At 43.2% G+C, this 16,440-nt stretch overlaps 1 protein-coding gene across 2 annotated transcripts in view; it reads right to left on the bottom strand.

The window, feature by feature from the left end:
• Positions 1-2,591: 2,591 nt before the first annotated feature.
• The window catches only part of LOC135220596 (beta-1,3-galactosyltransferase 6-like), a 30,183-nt gene continuing 16,334 nt past the window's right edge, over positions 2,592-16,440 (bottom strand). For both annotated transcript variants that reach the window (XM_064257864.1, XM_064257865.1), the window contains exon 2: positions 2,592-3,879. In XM_064257864.1, coding sequence (XP_064113934.1) covers positions 2,819-3,865 — 1,047 coding nt within the window. In that variant the 5' untranslated portion in view covers positions 3,866-3,879 and the 3' untranslated portion in view covers positions 2,592-2,818. The remainder of the gene's footprint in view (positions 3,880-16,440) is intronic.

Here is a 16,440-nt window from a genome sequence, read left to right as displayed (position 1 = left end):
ACACTAAGTACATGAATAAGTTATGAACAATTTTTTAAAGGTGTTTTACTTAACAGTAAAGTAACATGTCCTGTACCGAAACACTGAAAATCACTCGACCACCCTCCTGATTAACTGACTAAAATGAAATTATAAAAATGCATTCTCTAAAAATGAAAGAATGCATGAAAAAAATGGGGGGTCACTTTCATTTAATAATTCACTTTGTAATCTATCCTGTGGAATATGAAAGATGGGTTTTCTCTTATGGTAAGGAAATACTGATGAAAACAACTCAAGAATTCTTATAGGACAGTATATTCTGAACCCCACTAGTAACTGTTGAGAACAACTCAAGAATTCTTATATGTTTTGAACTCCACTACTAAACTGTCTTTCCTGATGTTAAGTTTAAACAAGAGGATAAATTTCAAATACCATGAAAAATACTTTGTATAAGATTAAAACTACACACATAAAAACAATTGAGTATTTCAATGTTCTAACAAACTATTACAGGCTACAGCACCATGTCCCAAACAAGTTCTCAGATTTCATTATAAAAATAAATAAAAAGCATATTTTTAACACTTTCCTTAATCTTAATCTTAATAACAGTACAGAATCCGTTAAGAAAGGACAGTACATGGAGAGTGACAATAATTACGTAACAATATTTTTCTTCTCACAATTATGACTACAAAATGTTGAAAACATAAAACTAACTTTTCATGATCGTGATATCAGGTAGGCACTAATCTTTAAAATTTATGACCATATATTATAAAGAACAAAACATAAGAGCAATATTCCAATAAGCTGGGTCACACTGTGTGGGATGAAAAGGATGTCTATATATTTCTAAGAGGTGGAGAGATGGACTGGAAAAATACAAAAGTATTATAGACACCATACCACGAATGACTGTAATTTATACGTGGCACATCTTTGGCACAGGATACAACACTCCTCTAACTTATATGAACAAAGATTAAATAATCAGCATGGTAGACATTTTTTATGAATCCCACATACAAATCTGCAAATATATGAGCTACACATTACTGTACAATTTGGCTACTTTTTGTACTTTCCTAGTGATCCACATATAAAACTTTTACAATTACTTATCTTCTACTGTAGGTAGATGCAGGTGAAGCCTGTGTTTTAACTGTCAATTACTTCCATTTCTCTTAGTACTTCCTGTACTTTAAACGGCCATTATTCGAAGGACTGGGAGAAATTTTTAAGGAAATTCAAGTTTTCTAAAAATTGTATAAATTATCAATTCCTTAATTTTATTTATTTATATTCTAAATAACTTTATGGGGGAGAAGCAATGACTTCTAAGCTTTTGATGTGTCAAGTATGTTATTTAGATGAAGATCACCATCAAGCTTTTAACAGATCTAGTATATCATTACTGTATGTACTTGGATTAATACTAACACAATCCATGCATTTGTGTATCTCCATTGGTTTGTGACAGTTCTAATTCTTCGCTTGTATGACATAGTATGACAAACCTAAAGTGCCACACGAAGGCCAGATGCTGACTTTCAATGTGGATGTCCTCAAGATAATGAAAAAGCTGTTGAGTTGACAATGATGATATGATGATAATGAAAATGATCATTGCTAGCTCAACAAATACCCTGCAACTACTAACAGTATTTAAGGATGCCATCCCTAAAATATATTATGATGAATGTGGAATGGCTACTCTTAATCTTCATTTACAGCTTGACTAATAAATATACAATTTCATAGAGTACAGATACTAATCGAGCTCAGAATATTGAGTATCCAATCCCCAGACAATCTGGAGATCCTAGCAATCACTTTCATCTACTAACAGAGAAAATATCTGAAACAGTTGTGTTGACAGATCTGTTCTCTTCAGGTACTTGTAGTAAAGACGGGTATCCTCCCTGTTCTCCTCCATGAAGTTACCTAGAGCAGGAATAGCACAAGGTATGATTAAAGTGGCATCTCTATCATGAACTTAGTCTACATCACAAAGTATGGGCAAATGATAACCCAAGTATGCATTACCTTAAACAGGAACCCATACAATTCATTCTTTGCCTTATTGCAAAAGAAAAAATCCTTGAAGGAAGCTAGGATTTAAGGGTTCTTATTGTCCCTTAAAAGGCCCTGCAAAACTAGGCCTGTACATACCAAACTTAGATGGCTCAGGAGGAAAATCTTCAAAACTTATTTTATAAAGTTTTATCATTAGATATACAATTCTCCAGAAAGTGCTGAGCTATAGGACTTACCAGCACAGAGACCTGTAGATAACCTCCAACCCTGGAGGTTCAGTCACTGGAGGATAAGATAAAACTGAATAAAACAGGATTATTGTAGAAAACTGCAATGCTGGAAGATCTTTGAGTATATTTGTTGACAGCAGCAGCAGCTGACCACCTGTCCTGCTGAGCCACAACAATAGGACGAAACTAAAGTTAACTGCAGACATCTAGATGATAATACTTCCTTGATCAGAACTCTCCCAAAAAGGAAAATGAAGGGGAAGCATATGTCACCAGAGTGAACCATTTATATATGACAGTATCCAGTAAAAGGACACACATTTATTAACAATAAACTTTTGGAAATAAATATACGTACAATACGTACTGACATGAATAGTATGTTATGAAGTACAGTGCTGTATTATACTGTAGTGAATCTGTACTTCATCTTTAAACAGATTCTTGATAGAGAGCGGTACTGTAAAGGGTTATAGAGTCACCTATATAATGTGAAACCTCCCGGTAATTTACATGGCAAAACCAAGCATCATAGTCTACATGACAGATGAATAACGAATTCTTCATGGCAGGGAACTGTCATTGCGAATGCAGCACTGTGATGGAGGTACATTCCAATTATAATTATATGATTTCCTTACTTGAAACTGCTCTCTGCAAAGTAAGCTTGTGGATTTGATGGATGTAAATTTCTCTCGCATGTGCAATGTGCTCTGCTTGTGAGTGACTAGATAATCATTGTTGCAACCTCTGGATTTGTATTCTGTATCGAACCTTGTATCATGCACTCGATGCAAATCAAGTGGGGCTACCCATGTACCCAATGACACATCTTCATTCTTATAAAGTTTTAAATACTTGGAATTTGTGGCAATAAACGTGACAACATCTGATGACAAAACATATCCTCCGCCTAAAGCATAAGGTAAATATCTATCACATAAGACCCACTCTGCCTCTTTCCATGGACCCTTCTTCTTTGGAGTAGCCCGGCCATCAAAAAATCCCCAATACAAGCGTTGCTTGTATGGCACACTTTTTAATTCTCGATGAAGTTGTGGTATTTGCACAAATGTATCATCATCACATTTCATAAAGAATCTAAACTTAACATTAAAATGAACATACACAAAAGCAGCTAACAGCTTCTTAGTTAAAGCTTCATATGAATCAATAACATTTGTAAGTAACATCATATCACCAAAACGCTTCTGTTCTGACTGAATTGTGGTGTTAATGCTTTCATTTAAATTTTCTGTACCTACAACAAAAAAGTGAAGTGAATCTGACTTTTCTTCACTCAACCACGTCTGTCGTATGACATCCCTTTGTTCAACATTATTTGGGGCAGACAAAATTACAATTACAAGAAAAACATGCTTCTCTGGGCCTTTGACATTTTGACCCCACATACCAAGCCAGCTGTTGGTATTTTCAACATCAGTTCGCTTTATCTTTTCAGTACAACGATGAATATCACATGACATTGGGTCAACAGACATAAGAGTCATCAAACTTCCACACATAAAAGCTCCAATACAGGAAACCACATACAGCAGAGTTCGCAAAGGTCTCCTACATGCAGAAAAACCTGAAGCTCGACGCATCATATTCACAAAAAATTCTGCAAAGGAAGAAAATTACAAAAATATTAGTTTTGAATAAAAACTAGCAGAAAGTGAGGAATAAAATCTGAAAGTTGCGTACACAAACATAATCTTTATACCAAATTGCTTGCAATGCTTATAGTACATGAGACACGCAAAGTAGCAATTGCTGCTGACTGAATTATGTAATACCTACAGGTGGAACGATTTGCAGTTAGCATGTTACAGTGTAAATTGCAGATTATATAAAAATTCCAAGCATACCAACATATATATACAGTGTTCCCTCCCGTATTCGCAGGGGGAGTGTACCAGGCACCCCCCCGAATAGTTAGAATCACCACTAGAAATGCTTAAAACTGCCTATCTTGAAAGTTCAGATACCAAACGTATACCTTAAATAACATCGTATTTCAAATATACCTTAAAAACCTAATGTAATGTATTAATCTTTGAGGTTATATTATTAGTATCATTTCAAAGTCATCTTAAACATTCTACCATTAAAAATATATACCTACAGCCAATAACAGAGAGTATATACCTACAGCCAATAACAGAGAGAGAGAGAGAGAGAGAGAGAGAGAGAGAGAGAGAGAGAGAGAGAAGAGAGAGAGAGAGAGAATAACTCCTAGACTCCGACTCCCTCCCCTCCAATAGTATATATACCAAACTGTCATTTACTCCCCCGCCCTCCTTCCTCAAAGTGGATAAAAGGACTGGGAATCGGTATTTTTTGTTAACCTTATTAATATTTCAAAATTAGTTATAAGGTAAATCATTTATTTATACCAAAAAACAAATGAACATACATAAATAAGAGAGAGAGAGAGAGAGAGAGAGAGAGAGAGAGAGAGGAGAGAGAGAGAGAGAGAGAGAGAGAGAGAGAGAGAGAGAGAGAGATGTTATTGTTTAATCTCATTAAACTTAATATTATTTGAAAACTAGTACTATATATTATTATTTTACCATAAAATGTAGTACAGTAGTACCTCAGGATACGAAATTAATCCGTTCCGAAGTGGCCTTCGTAACCTGATTTTTTCGTATCTTGAACCACATTTTACATGTAAATTGCCTAATTCGTTTCAGGCCCAACAAAAACACCCGAGTAAATTTTATAATAAAGCTATTACCAATAAACAATGAAATACAACAATTTGGACCATTCAATACCTAACCTAACTGTGATTACCTGTAAATAAAGTTCATTAGTGTACAGGGTACAAGAAATGCTGTACGTACATAAGCAGTAAAATGTGGAACCTTACCTTTTGAGTGAGGCGATCTCCGAAAGTGGCAACAGATGAGGACAAATGGCAGAAAACACGAACACTTAACTTTACGAAACACATTAAAATATGGCAGAAAACATTAACACTAAACTTTACAAAACAAATTAACAAATGGCAGAAAACATTAACACTTAACTTTACAAAAAAACTTAAAAATGTTATTGTTATAATACAATTAAGTTTGTTCATACTTACCTGGCAGATATATATATAGCTGTATTCTCCGAAGTCCGACAGAATTTCAAAACTCGCGGCACACGCAGTGGGCGGCCAGGTGGTAGTACCCATTCCCGCCGCTGGGAGGCGGATATCAGGAACCATTCCCATTTTCTATTCATATTTTATCAGTGCCACTGTCTCCTGAGGGGAGGTGGGTGGGCACTTAATTATATATATCTGATAGGTAAGTATGAACAAACTTAATTGTATTATAACAATAACATTTTGTTCATGAGACTTACTTGGCAGATATATATATAGCTGAATCCCACCTTCGGATGGTGGGAAGAGACAGAATAGGATTTGTAGGAAACTTAAATTAAGTAGATGAAATACACCTTGGTTCCTCACCTGTTAGCAAAGTAGACTCTGTGATTACTGTCACTACAGCCTGCTTGTGCTTAATCAGAGTTGCCAGCCAGGTGGAGACCTGTAGTGCTGGTGCGCTCTGAATGCTCTGTCAACGGGGACGTGACCTCAATGTGACAAGAGCATAGAGCCATACAAATGAGGGCAACGAAGCAACTGACCACCACCTGACCAACTAACAAAGACCCTCTGAACACTAAGCTAAAAGATGGGAGGTCTTCACCAAAGCCTCACCACAACCAAAAAACACATCAACTAAAAACTAACCTAAACCTAACTAAGGGATAGGGAGAGAGCTACCTTCAGCCCCCAAGACTGTGTCTGCAGAAACGTATGGCCCAAAGAGAACAACAGTCCTCGTATATCGTTCTCACATCTCTCAAGTAGTGTGAGGCGAATACTGAATTGCTCCTCCAAAAGGTGGCGTCAAGGATGTCCTTGATCGACATGTTCCTTTGGAAGGCAAGCGAGGTTGCAACAGCTCTGACCTCGTGAGCTTTCACTCGCAAGAGGCTCAAATCGATCTGTGTGGAAGACGAATGAGCCTCTTTAATGACGTCCCTCAGAAAGAACGCCAAAGCGTTCTTGGATAACGGTATATCGGGTCGTTTAACCGAACACCAGAGATTATCTGAGGGACCTCGTACTTCTTTAGTCTTGTGGACATAAAACTTTAGAGCCCTGACAGGACACAGGACTCTCTCAGGTTCTTGGCCCACAAGGCTTGTCATACCCTTGATTTCAAAGCTCCTTGGCCAAGGGTTCGACGGGTTTTCATTCTTTGCTAAGAAAGTGGGACTCAAAGAGCAGACAGCATTGTCCCCTTTGAAGCCCACTCTCTTACAAATGGCCTGAATTTCGCTAACTCTCTTCGCCGTCGCCAGAGCAGTTAGGAAAAGAGCCTTCTTAGTCAAGTTCCTAAGAGACGCTTCATGTAGAGGTTCGAAAGGACTCGACATTAACAGTCTAAGGACTAAATCCAGGTTCCAAGAGGAGGCCTCGCCTGAGGTATCTTGGATGTCTCAAATGATCTCAGGAGATCGTGAAGATCCCTGTTATCAGACAGGTCTAGTCCTCTGTGTCGGAAGACTGCCGACAGCATGCTCTTATATCCCTTGATGGTCGGGACCGCCAGCTTCTGCACATTCTTAAAAATAGCAGGAAATCGGCTATCTGGCTCACAGAGGTAGAGGAAGAGGAAATTCCCTCCTTTCTACACCATGCCCTGAAGGAAGCCCACTTCGACTGGTAAACAGCTCTCGAGGACGTTCTCCTAGCATTGGCGATCGCCTTTGCAGCTGCTTTAGAAAAACCTCTCGCTCTGGCCAGTTTTTTGATAGTCTGAACGCAGTCAGACCCAGAGCGGAGAGGTTTCGGTGATATCTTGCGAAGTGGGGCTGTCTGAGTAGATCTTTCCTCCAGGGCAATGTCCTCGGAAAGTCTATGATGAATGACATTACCTCTGTGAACCATTCTTTCGCGGGCCACATCGGGCGATCAGGGTCAACCTCGTCCCTCCGATGCCGCGAACTTCCTTACTACTTCCCCCATGATCTTGAATGGCGGGAAGGCATATAAGTCCAGGTTCGTCCAGTCCCAGAGCAGAGCGTCTATCGCGACTGCTCCCGGATCCAGCACAGGAGAGCAATAAAGAGGCAACCTCTTTGTTCTCGACGTCGCAAAAAGGTCGACTAACGGACACCCCCACAGTCTCCAGAGCTCTCGACAGACGTCCTGATGCAACGTCCATTCCGTCGGCAGGATCTGATCTTGTCGGCTGAGAAGGTCTGCTCTGACGTTCTGGACTCCTGCGATAAATCTCGTCAGGATCCTTATCCGTCTCGCATCTGCCCAGAGCAGAATCTCCCTCGCTAAATAAAACAGAGGACGGGAGTGTGTACCTCCCTGCTTCTTTAGGTACGCCAGGGCTGTGGTGTTGTCCGAGTTGACTTGGACTACTTTCTCTGCAACCTTTTGTTGGAAGAACTGTAGCGCCAGAAAAAACCGCCGCTAGTTCCTTTACATTGATGTGCCAGGACACCTGTTCCCCCCTCCAGGTGCCTGACACTTCCTCCCCTCCCAGTGTTGCTCCCCATCCCGACACCGAAGCGTCGGAAAACAACACTAGGTCTGGGCTCAGAAGCTTTAGGGACAACCCCTCTCGAAACTTCCGAGGATCTAACCACCATCTTAGATGGTTCTTCACCGATTTGGTGATGAAAAGGGTCGCATCCAGATCCTCTCTGACTCTCCATTCGTCTGCTAAGAAAAACTGGAGAGGTCTGAGGTGTAGTCTTCCCAGGGAAACAAACTTTTCCAGCGAGGAAATGGTTCCCAGCAGACTCATCCATTCCCTCGCCGAGCAAGCTTCCTTCCCCAGGAATGCCGAGACTTTCTCTAAGCCTTGCAGCTGTCGTTCCTGGGACGGAAACGCTCGAAAAGCCACTGAATCCATCTGAATCCCCAGATACACATGGACTGTGTGTCAGATGCGACTTTTCGAGGTTGACCAGAAGTCCCAGGGACTTCGCCAAGGCCAACGTGAAGTGAAGGTCCTTCAGACACCTTTCTTCTGACGATGCTCTGATCAGCCAATCGTCGAGATACAGGGACACCTCTTATTCTGCAGAATGTAACCATCTCGCTACGTTTTTCATGATCATGGTAAATACCATCGGAGCCGTGCTTAAACCGAAACAAAGGGCTCGGAATTGCCAAACTTTGTCCCTTAGCATAAACCTCAGAAACTTTCTTGAAAGAGGGTGGATCGGCACGTGAAAGTACACGTCCTGTAGGTCCAAGGACACCATCCAGTCGCCCGGTCTTAAGGCTCCTAGAACCGACTGAGGTGTTTCCATCTTGAATTTTTTCTTTTCCACGAAAAGATTCAGGCTGCTTACGTCCAAGACTGGACGCCACCCCGACGACTGCTTTGGTACCAGGAAAAGTCTGTTGTAGTATCCTGGTGACCCCAGGTCTAAGACCTGCTCCACTGCTCTTTTCATGATCATTTGTTCCAAAAGATCTAAAAGAACCTGATGTTTCTCCCCTTGATATGACGGGGAAAGATCTCTGGGAGTCGTTAGACAGAGGAGGAGGGTCCACAAAGGGATCTTGTACCCCTGTTCCACTATCTTGAGGGACCACGCATCTGTATCTCTCTCTCTCCACGCACCCGCAAAGAACTTTAGCCTGGCTCCGACAGGCATCTGAAGGACTTTCTTTTCACTTAGAGGATTTAGGTTTGAAGGAACCTCTTCCTCTTGCAAGTCCTCTCCCTCGAGGAGCAGCTCTCGAGGGAGGAGCGCTACGAAAGGGTTTAACCTTCCTAGGAGGTCGTCCAGACGACGACGTGGTAGGGACTGCGGGACGTCTTGAAGACTGGGCTAAGAGATCCTGGGTAGCCTTCTCTTGTAGGCTCACAGCCAGGTCCCTTACCATAGCCTGGGGGAAGAGATGGCTCGAAAGAGGTGCAAAGAGAAGCTCTGCCTTCTGCGATGCGGAAACAGACCTCGCTGTAAAATTGCAGAAAAGCGCTCTCTTCTTGAGGAAAGCAGTGCCGAATGGAGACACTAACTCTTCCGAACCATCCCTGACGGCCTTGTCCATGCATGACAACACATTGGACAGCTCCCCCAGACTCAAAGAATCAGGACTCCTAGATTGAAGATCCAGGACTCCTAGGCACCAGTCTAGGAAGTTAAAGACTTCCAGAGTCTTTAACAGACCTTTCATGTGATGGTCGATCTCCGTTGGGGTCCATGAAATCTTAGCTGACGATAACAGTGATCTCTTCTGGGCGTCCACCAGACTAGCAAAGTCCCCTTGTGAAGAAGAAGGGATCTTAACTCCCACTTCAGCCTTGGTCATCATAACCAAATGCCGCCTTTCCCACTGAGTCTTGAAGGAGGAAGGGCGAAAGTCGACTTGCCCTGATCCTTCCGACGTTCCATCCAATCCTGCAATTTCTTGAATGCTCTCTTAGTGGACAAGGAAGTCTTCATCTCCACCACTTCCGAAACCTTGCCCGACTTCGAAGACGAAAACTGAGAGGGAGGAGACTTAGGAGCTGCAGGCTGGAACTTCTCGCCAAACAAGGAACGTAAAAGGCGAACCAGCACCTTGTAGTCGGAAACTGACGACTCTGACGGCTGTTCTTCCTCCACTGAATCCGCCGGACTACTAAACTCTCCTTCCTCCCGAAGAGGCAAAGGAGATTGAACCTCTGGAGGAGGGCGTGCAAACCCAAGGGTCTAGCATTCAAACAAAGGCTTACGAGGAAGACTAATATCAGCCTCTTCAAAGCGACCGACCTTCTGTCGATCTCTAGAGCTCGAACCACGACGAGCGTCCTGACCGCGCTGCGCGTCAAGAGAGGTTATTCTTAGTCTCTCTCGAGGAGCGTCCTTACGTCTCACGCTCAAGCGTCCTGCTTTCGCTTTCAAAGCGTCCTTCTGAGCGCTCTCGAAAGCCTTCTCCGCAGGCAAAGCGTCAAGCAAATCATCCCGACGAGCGTCTTCGAAAACGTCCTGCCGAGCGTCATCAAAAGCGTCCTCCAAGGCGTCCTGTCGAGCGTCCTCAAAGGCGTCCTGACGTGCGGGTGGAGACAGAGACGAACGAGGAGACGGAGAAGGAGACTGCCTCGTCCTCTTGACAGGCAGTCTAGCGTCCTTCCTTCGTTTAGGCTCAACTGCTGCTGGGCGAGTCTTCCGAGCCATCAAGGCCGACAATTGGTCTTGAAGCGACGCAAGAATACTCTTCGTAGGTGAAGAACCGAGAGGAGGTGAAGGGCTGCGCCTGCGAGAAGACGAGGGGCGGGGGGACGCCTCCTTCCTTCTCAAAGGAACAGCAACCTGCCTCTCCGAGGCGCGAGAGAAGCGTTTCTCAGCGTCGTCCTCGGACGACGTCCTACCTCTCTTCTGTGGAGGAAACGCGTCATACGACGCAGGCGAAGACCGCAACGAGAGCGGAGAGAGGGGACGTTAAAGGCGTCCTCCCTAGGAAAAGTCCTTTTCACAACGGACGCGAGTCACTCCGGGCGCTCCACCCCTTGCGCGGGGAGGGCGCCTCGGAGGACGAAAAACAGTCCTTAAGGATGCGAGCCTGAGCACGCTCCTTGGCAGCCTGGGAAGCAGCAACAGGTCCTGCCGAAGGGACGCCAGATCGGTGGGGAGCCCCCGTAACCCTCTTGCGGCTTTCGACATGCCCACTCCCTGAGGTCTGGGAGTCCGACAGAGGTCTAGGCCTAGAGGCATTATGGGGCCGATCTGACGCCCCCTCCACAACACTAGGGGCACGATCACACACTTTACTCGAGCCGTTTTCAAGGGCCAACACTTTGGACTCTAGAGTGCGTAACGACTCTAGAATCAGAGAAAGGGCATTACCTTCTCCAGACACAGAACTAGGGCCCTCAGGCAACAACACAGGATTAGGTGAAGCAAATTCTACTGGTGTTAATATAGGCGAAATGTTACTTCCCTTACCTTTCGTAGAACCGCTCTTAGAGGAAGACCTCCTGATCCTATCGCGCTCTAACATTACGGCCCGATTAGGGGATTCATACACCTTCCATTCATCCTCAGTCAAACTTTTACATTCAATGCAACGATCAACTAGCAAACAAACATGCCCCCTACACCCCATACATACTGTGTGGGGGTCTACCGATGATTTCGGTAGCCTCACCTTGCAATCACTCCTCACACACACTCTGAAGCTCACTGAACTTGATCCCGACATCACGTTCATAAAAAAGCCAATCCAAAATCCAAAAACAGTCCACTATCGCGTATGCCAATCCAACAATCCAGAGTCAAAACCAAAAGTCAATCCAGATACTTATAACGAGTCAAATCCAAAAATCCTGGGCGGAGGTCTGTAAACAGGTGTTTACCGACCGGCGACAGAAAAAAATATGAATAGAAAATGGAATGGTTCCTGATATCGCCTCCCAGCGGCGGGAATGGGTACTACCACCTGGCCGCCCACTGCGTGTGCCGCGAGTTTGAAATTCTGTCGGACTTCGGAGAATACAGCTATATATATATCGCCAAGTAAGTCTCATGAACAAATTGAATTTTTTTTTTTTTTTTTTTTTTTTTTTACTGTTTTATACTTTACGTTTTTTTACAAAATTTCAATTTCTTCACCACCGAATGGATGCCAGTCTGTTTACTAAATTTATCAAACCACCCCCGAGAAGCCTTGAAGTCTGGGGTTGCCCTTGATGTCCCTTCTCCTCTGTCGTCTTCGGCCTAGGCAATCAGATCAACGAAAATAGCACTGGCCTTCTGGCAGATTGCCGTCTCGGTTATCGTATCACCAGCGATTTCTTTGTCCTCACTCCATAGAAGAAGCAGCCTCTCCATCTCATCATGCACGTAGCTCCTCTTGTTGGACAAAATAGTCACGTCCTTGGAAGGTGTAGCTGCTTTGATGGCTTCCTTCTGCTTAAGAATGGTGCCTATCGTCGACAGATTTCGGCCGTATTCCTTAGCGATCACACTCAACCGCATGCCAGCTTCATACTTTTTAATGATCTCCATCTTTGTCTCCATAGAAAGCATCCTCTTCTTTCTGTGAACTTCAGCAACTTTCTTGGGACCCATGACTATACGTAAATAAGTTATATACTAATTAAGTTCTCACACAACATGATAAAGTACAAAGCGAAATCACTAATACGAATTTACGTTAACAAACGAAATCGTATATGTGAACGAACGAATTCCGCGTGCGTACGATAACGATGCTGCTACGGAGTGGCCGAATGACGCCTTTACATAGAGCACGATGGGGTAGATGCTGACCAATAGGAGGGCAGGATCTTATGGCTTTGACTAGCATCAGGAACCAATAGGAGGGCGGGAGGATGGTGGTGAATCTACATACTCAATTGGCGGCACGCGAGTTTTAAAATTGTTCTCGGTGGTCCGGGCGAATCTTGGGACTTTACAGTAACACCCTTTCGTAACCTGAATTATTTTCGTATGCAGAGGCAAAAAAATCTTTGTAGTATTTGCTTTTAACATGTTATTGTTATAATACAATTAAGTTTGTTCATACTTACCTGGCAGATATATATATAGCTGTATTCTCCGAAGTCCGACAGAATTTCAAAATTCGCGGCACACGCAGTGGGCGGCCAGGTGGTGGTACCCATTCCCGCCGCTGGGAGGCGGATATCAGGAACTATTCCCATTTTCTATTCATATTTTATCAGTGCCACTGTCTCCTGAGGGAGGTGGGTGGGCACTTTAATTATATATATCTGCCAGGTAAGTATGAACAAACTTAATTGTATTATAACAATAACATTTTGTTCATGAAACTTACCTGACAGATATATATAGCTGAATCCCACCTTCGGATGGTGGGAAGAGACAGAATAGGATTTTTTGGGAAACTAAATTAAGTTGATGATATACATCTTGGTTCCTCACCTGTTAGCATAGCAGACTTCGTGATTACTGTCACTAAAGTCTGCTTCTGCGTTACTAGAGTGCCCAGCGAGGGTAGAGACCTGTAATGGATCTGGTGCGCTCTAGATGATCTGTCAAAAACGGGGGCGTGACCACAATGTGACTAGACCATATGACCATACTTCTGAGGCAACGAAGCTAAAACCACCACCTGACCTAACCTATTAAAGTTAGTTCCATAACTTCTAGGCTAAAGAAAAGGAACGCGCCTCAAGCGACCAACCCTTCAAAGTTAAAAGCACACCTATCCCTTTTCTATAGGATAGGATTCGTGTTGCTTGCTGCCCCCAATAATATATCTACGGATATGTATGGTCCTAGCGACTTACAGATCTCAAATGTCGTCTTCACATCCCGTCGGGAGTGAAGCGAACACAGAGTTGCTTCGCTAAAGCGTGGCACTCAGGATGTTACTGAGTGTCATGCCTCTTGTTGAAATGCTTCCAAGGCCGCGCCCTCACCTCTTGAGCATTCATTTATTAAGAAAAAAATCTCAAATCTTTATGCAAACATAATGAATGAGACTTCTTAAATGAACTCCTTGACTATAATGCCAGGGTGTTCTTGGACATGAACCAGTCTGGTCTTTTACGGAACACCGCAGATTGTCCTTGAGACCCTCGACTTACTATAGTTTTATTAAGATAAAACTTGAGAGACCCCGACAGGGCACAGGATCTCTAATGCCTTTGCCCAATAATTTGTGCCATACCCTTGGTCTCCAAACCTTCGGGTCAAGGGTTAGACAGGTTTCATTCTTATCAAGAACGGAAGGCTTAGAGGACAGACCGCATTATGTCCTTTAAAGCTAAAACCTCTGATGATAGCTAAAAGCTCACTAACCCTCTTTGCCGTGGCTAGAGCGGTTAGAATGTTAGCCTTCTGGTCACGTGTATTAAGTTCGCAGAAAGGATAGGTTCGAAATGCTTTTTGCATCAGAAAACTCCAGACTACGTCTAAGTTCCATGCCGGAACCTGCGATCCAGAGGAATTTCAAGATCTCCCCAGACCTCAAAAGATCGTGAAGCTTTGTTTGTTTGACAGAACCGAATCTCTGAGCCTAGAGGCCGTCAACAACCTATTCGCATATTCTACATAGTTAGGACTTCTATCTTATCTCGTACTTCATACGGAAAGATAGAACCATAAAGAAATTCACAGAGGTCGAGTTGGAGGAACAGTCATTTCCCTTCACTATCCAGAAACGGCCCGCTCCGATTGAACACTGAAAATAGGCAGCACTGCTTTGCCTTGGCCAAGAGACTGCCATTAATCTTGAAGATCTTATCGCTTCTCGATAGTCTGAACGCCTTCAGACTCAGAGAGGAGAGATATTAGATACTTCACTAAGTGACGAAGTTAGATTACACCGATTCTCTCGGGAAGGGTCTTTGGACAATTCTCTGAATTACCTGACCTCTGTGAATCCAACCTCTTAGAGGCCAACATGTGGCGACTAAAGCTTATCCCCTAGGATCATGAATAAGGGAACAACTTAAGAGGAAGCTCCTTCGTCTTCAAAATTACGAAAAAACTTAACGAAAGGACGCCCTCAGTCTCTCCTCACTTTCGAAATACTTCTAAGTGAGGATTACTCAGACGTCAGTAGTTGTTGCCTTCGATCGAGAAGACCCGCACGGACGTGTACTAGTTTAACGAACCTCTTGAGGACCGTTACGTTCCGTGCCTAAGCCCTAACCAATTCTCTGTTCTTGAGCTATGAAAGAGCTGAGAAATTATCCGAGATGATTTGGGCCACTCGATCCAAACTCACCCTTCGAGGAACTGGAGAGCCGACCAATTTGGCTTCCAATTCTTTCAGACAATGTGCCAGAACATCTGTTCCTCTGTTCGGATGTCTGGCACCCTCTCGCTATCACCCGAGGTGATCCTCAAGCCGTTGACGAGAAAATTACGAATTATTACAAGATCTTTGATGTTTATTCCAATTTCTTCGTGAGGAAATTGTAGAGGTCTGAATTGCTGTTTATTCAGGGGAAAACAAGCTTCTCCAGCGAGGAAATGGTCCCCAGCAAACTCATCCATTCCCTCACTCAGCCTGCTTCCTTCCCTAAATAAGGGTCTGCACTTTGCATAAGCAGGAGAGCATTATTATAGTGCTATGCCGCGGTAGATTCCGTACAGAGTTCTGTTACCGTGGTAAACCGCACCCGAACAAGATAAGAAGATATCTTGTTGAAATTTTCTAAGTAAACGGAAGGCATGTTCATTCATGATTACTAGAAATTTCCTCAAACCCGAGGCTAAAATCCATGATTGTAGGGCAGAGAGACGCAACCAAACGCGCATGACACCGAGCTAGCCGGTACTTGCGTAGATCACATCACAGTAACAGCAGCCTTGTTCATCGTCTCGCACTATCTGCCTGAGTTGCCAGCTACTCCTTTTACGAAGGGATAGGTATGAAATTATCGAGCAAAAGGAAACTCTCCAGCAGGCATATTTAAACGAAACAAAATTCGCTAAATACAGAAATCTGAGTTGGTGTTGTCGTAACAATACCTGAATAGTTATTCTTACTCCGAAAACTCTTGGAAGGTTGAAGGGAGTGTCAAATAAATACATTTAGAACAACAGTTCTTTCGGCTTCTATCCGCAGAGGTAAATACTATATGCGTATATGACTTGACCCATGCGTTAGCAAAATGACGCAAAGATAAACTACGTAAGTATTGTAGTAATTTGAACATCGAATTCTCTACTACATCTTCCTCGGACGAGGAAGAGAGAAAGAAAGGAAAACGACTGTCCACGTTTCTAATGAATGAGACTTTTAAAAGAACTCCTTGACTCTTTGCCAAGAAAAGAAAAGGGAGTAATATTCGAATAGAGATCATCAAGAGAGAACCGAGGATCGAAAAGGACCGTTCAATGTTCTTATGATATTGGACATAAGACTTCCTGGATCTAGTCTACAAGTCTTTTTCTTACTCCCCGGATGAGCCTCTGAAAATGAATGAGAGCTCTTCGAAATTTGTTAATGAGTTTATCCGCTTAAACGATAAAAACGTTTAAAATCTATGTCAATGAGAACTACCCCATTTATGATGGGTCCCCCACTTAAATGACAAACGTTTAGTATCTTGACAATGGGGAAAACGTCCTTACTAGACAAAACTATTAGCACTTTGCTAATACACCCTTTAACATGACCAAAAGTCACCCAGGAATCCGAGTATATAATCTTCCC

This window comes from Macrobrachium nipponense, chromosome 2 (assembly GCF_015104395.2).
Source record: "Macrobrachium nipponense isolate FS-2020 chromosome 2, ASM1510439v2, whole genome shotgun sequence".
Lineage (NCBI taxonomy): Eukaryota > Metazoa > Arthropoda > Malacostraca > Decapoda > Palaemonidae > Macrobrachium > Macrobrachium nipponense.
This window is presented reverse-complemented; position numbering and strand designations above follow the sequence as displayed.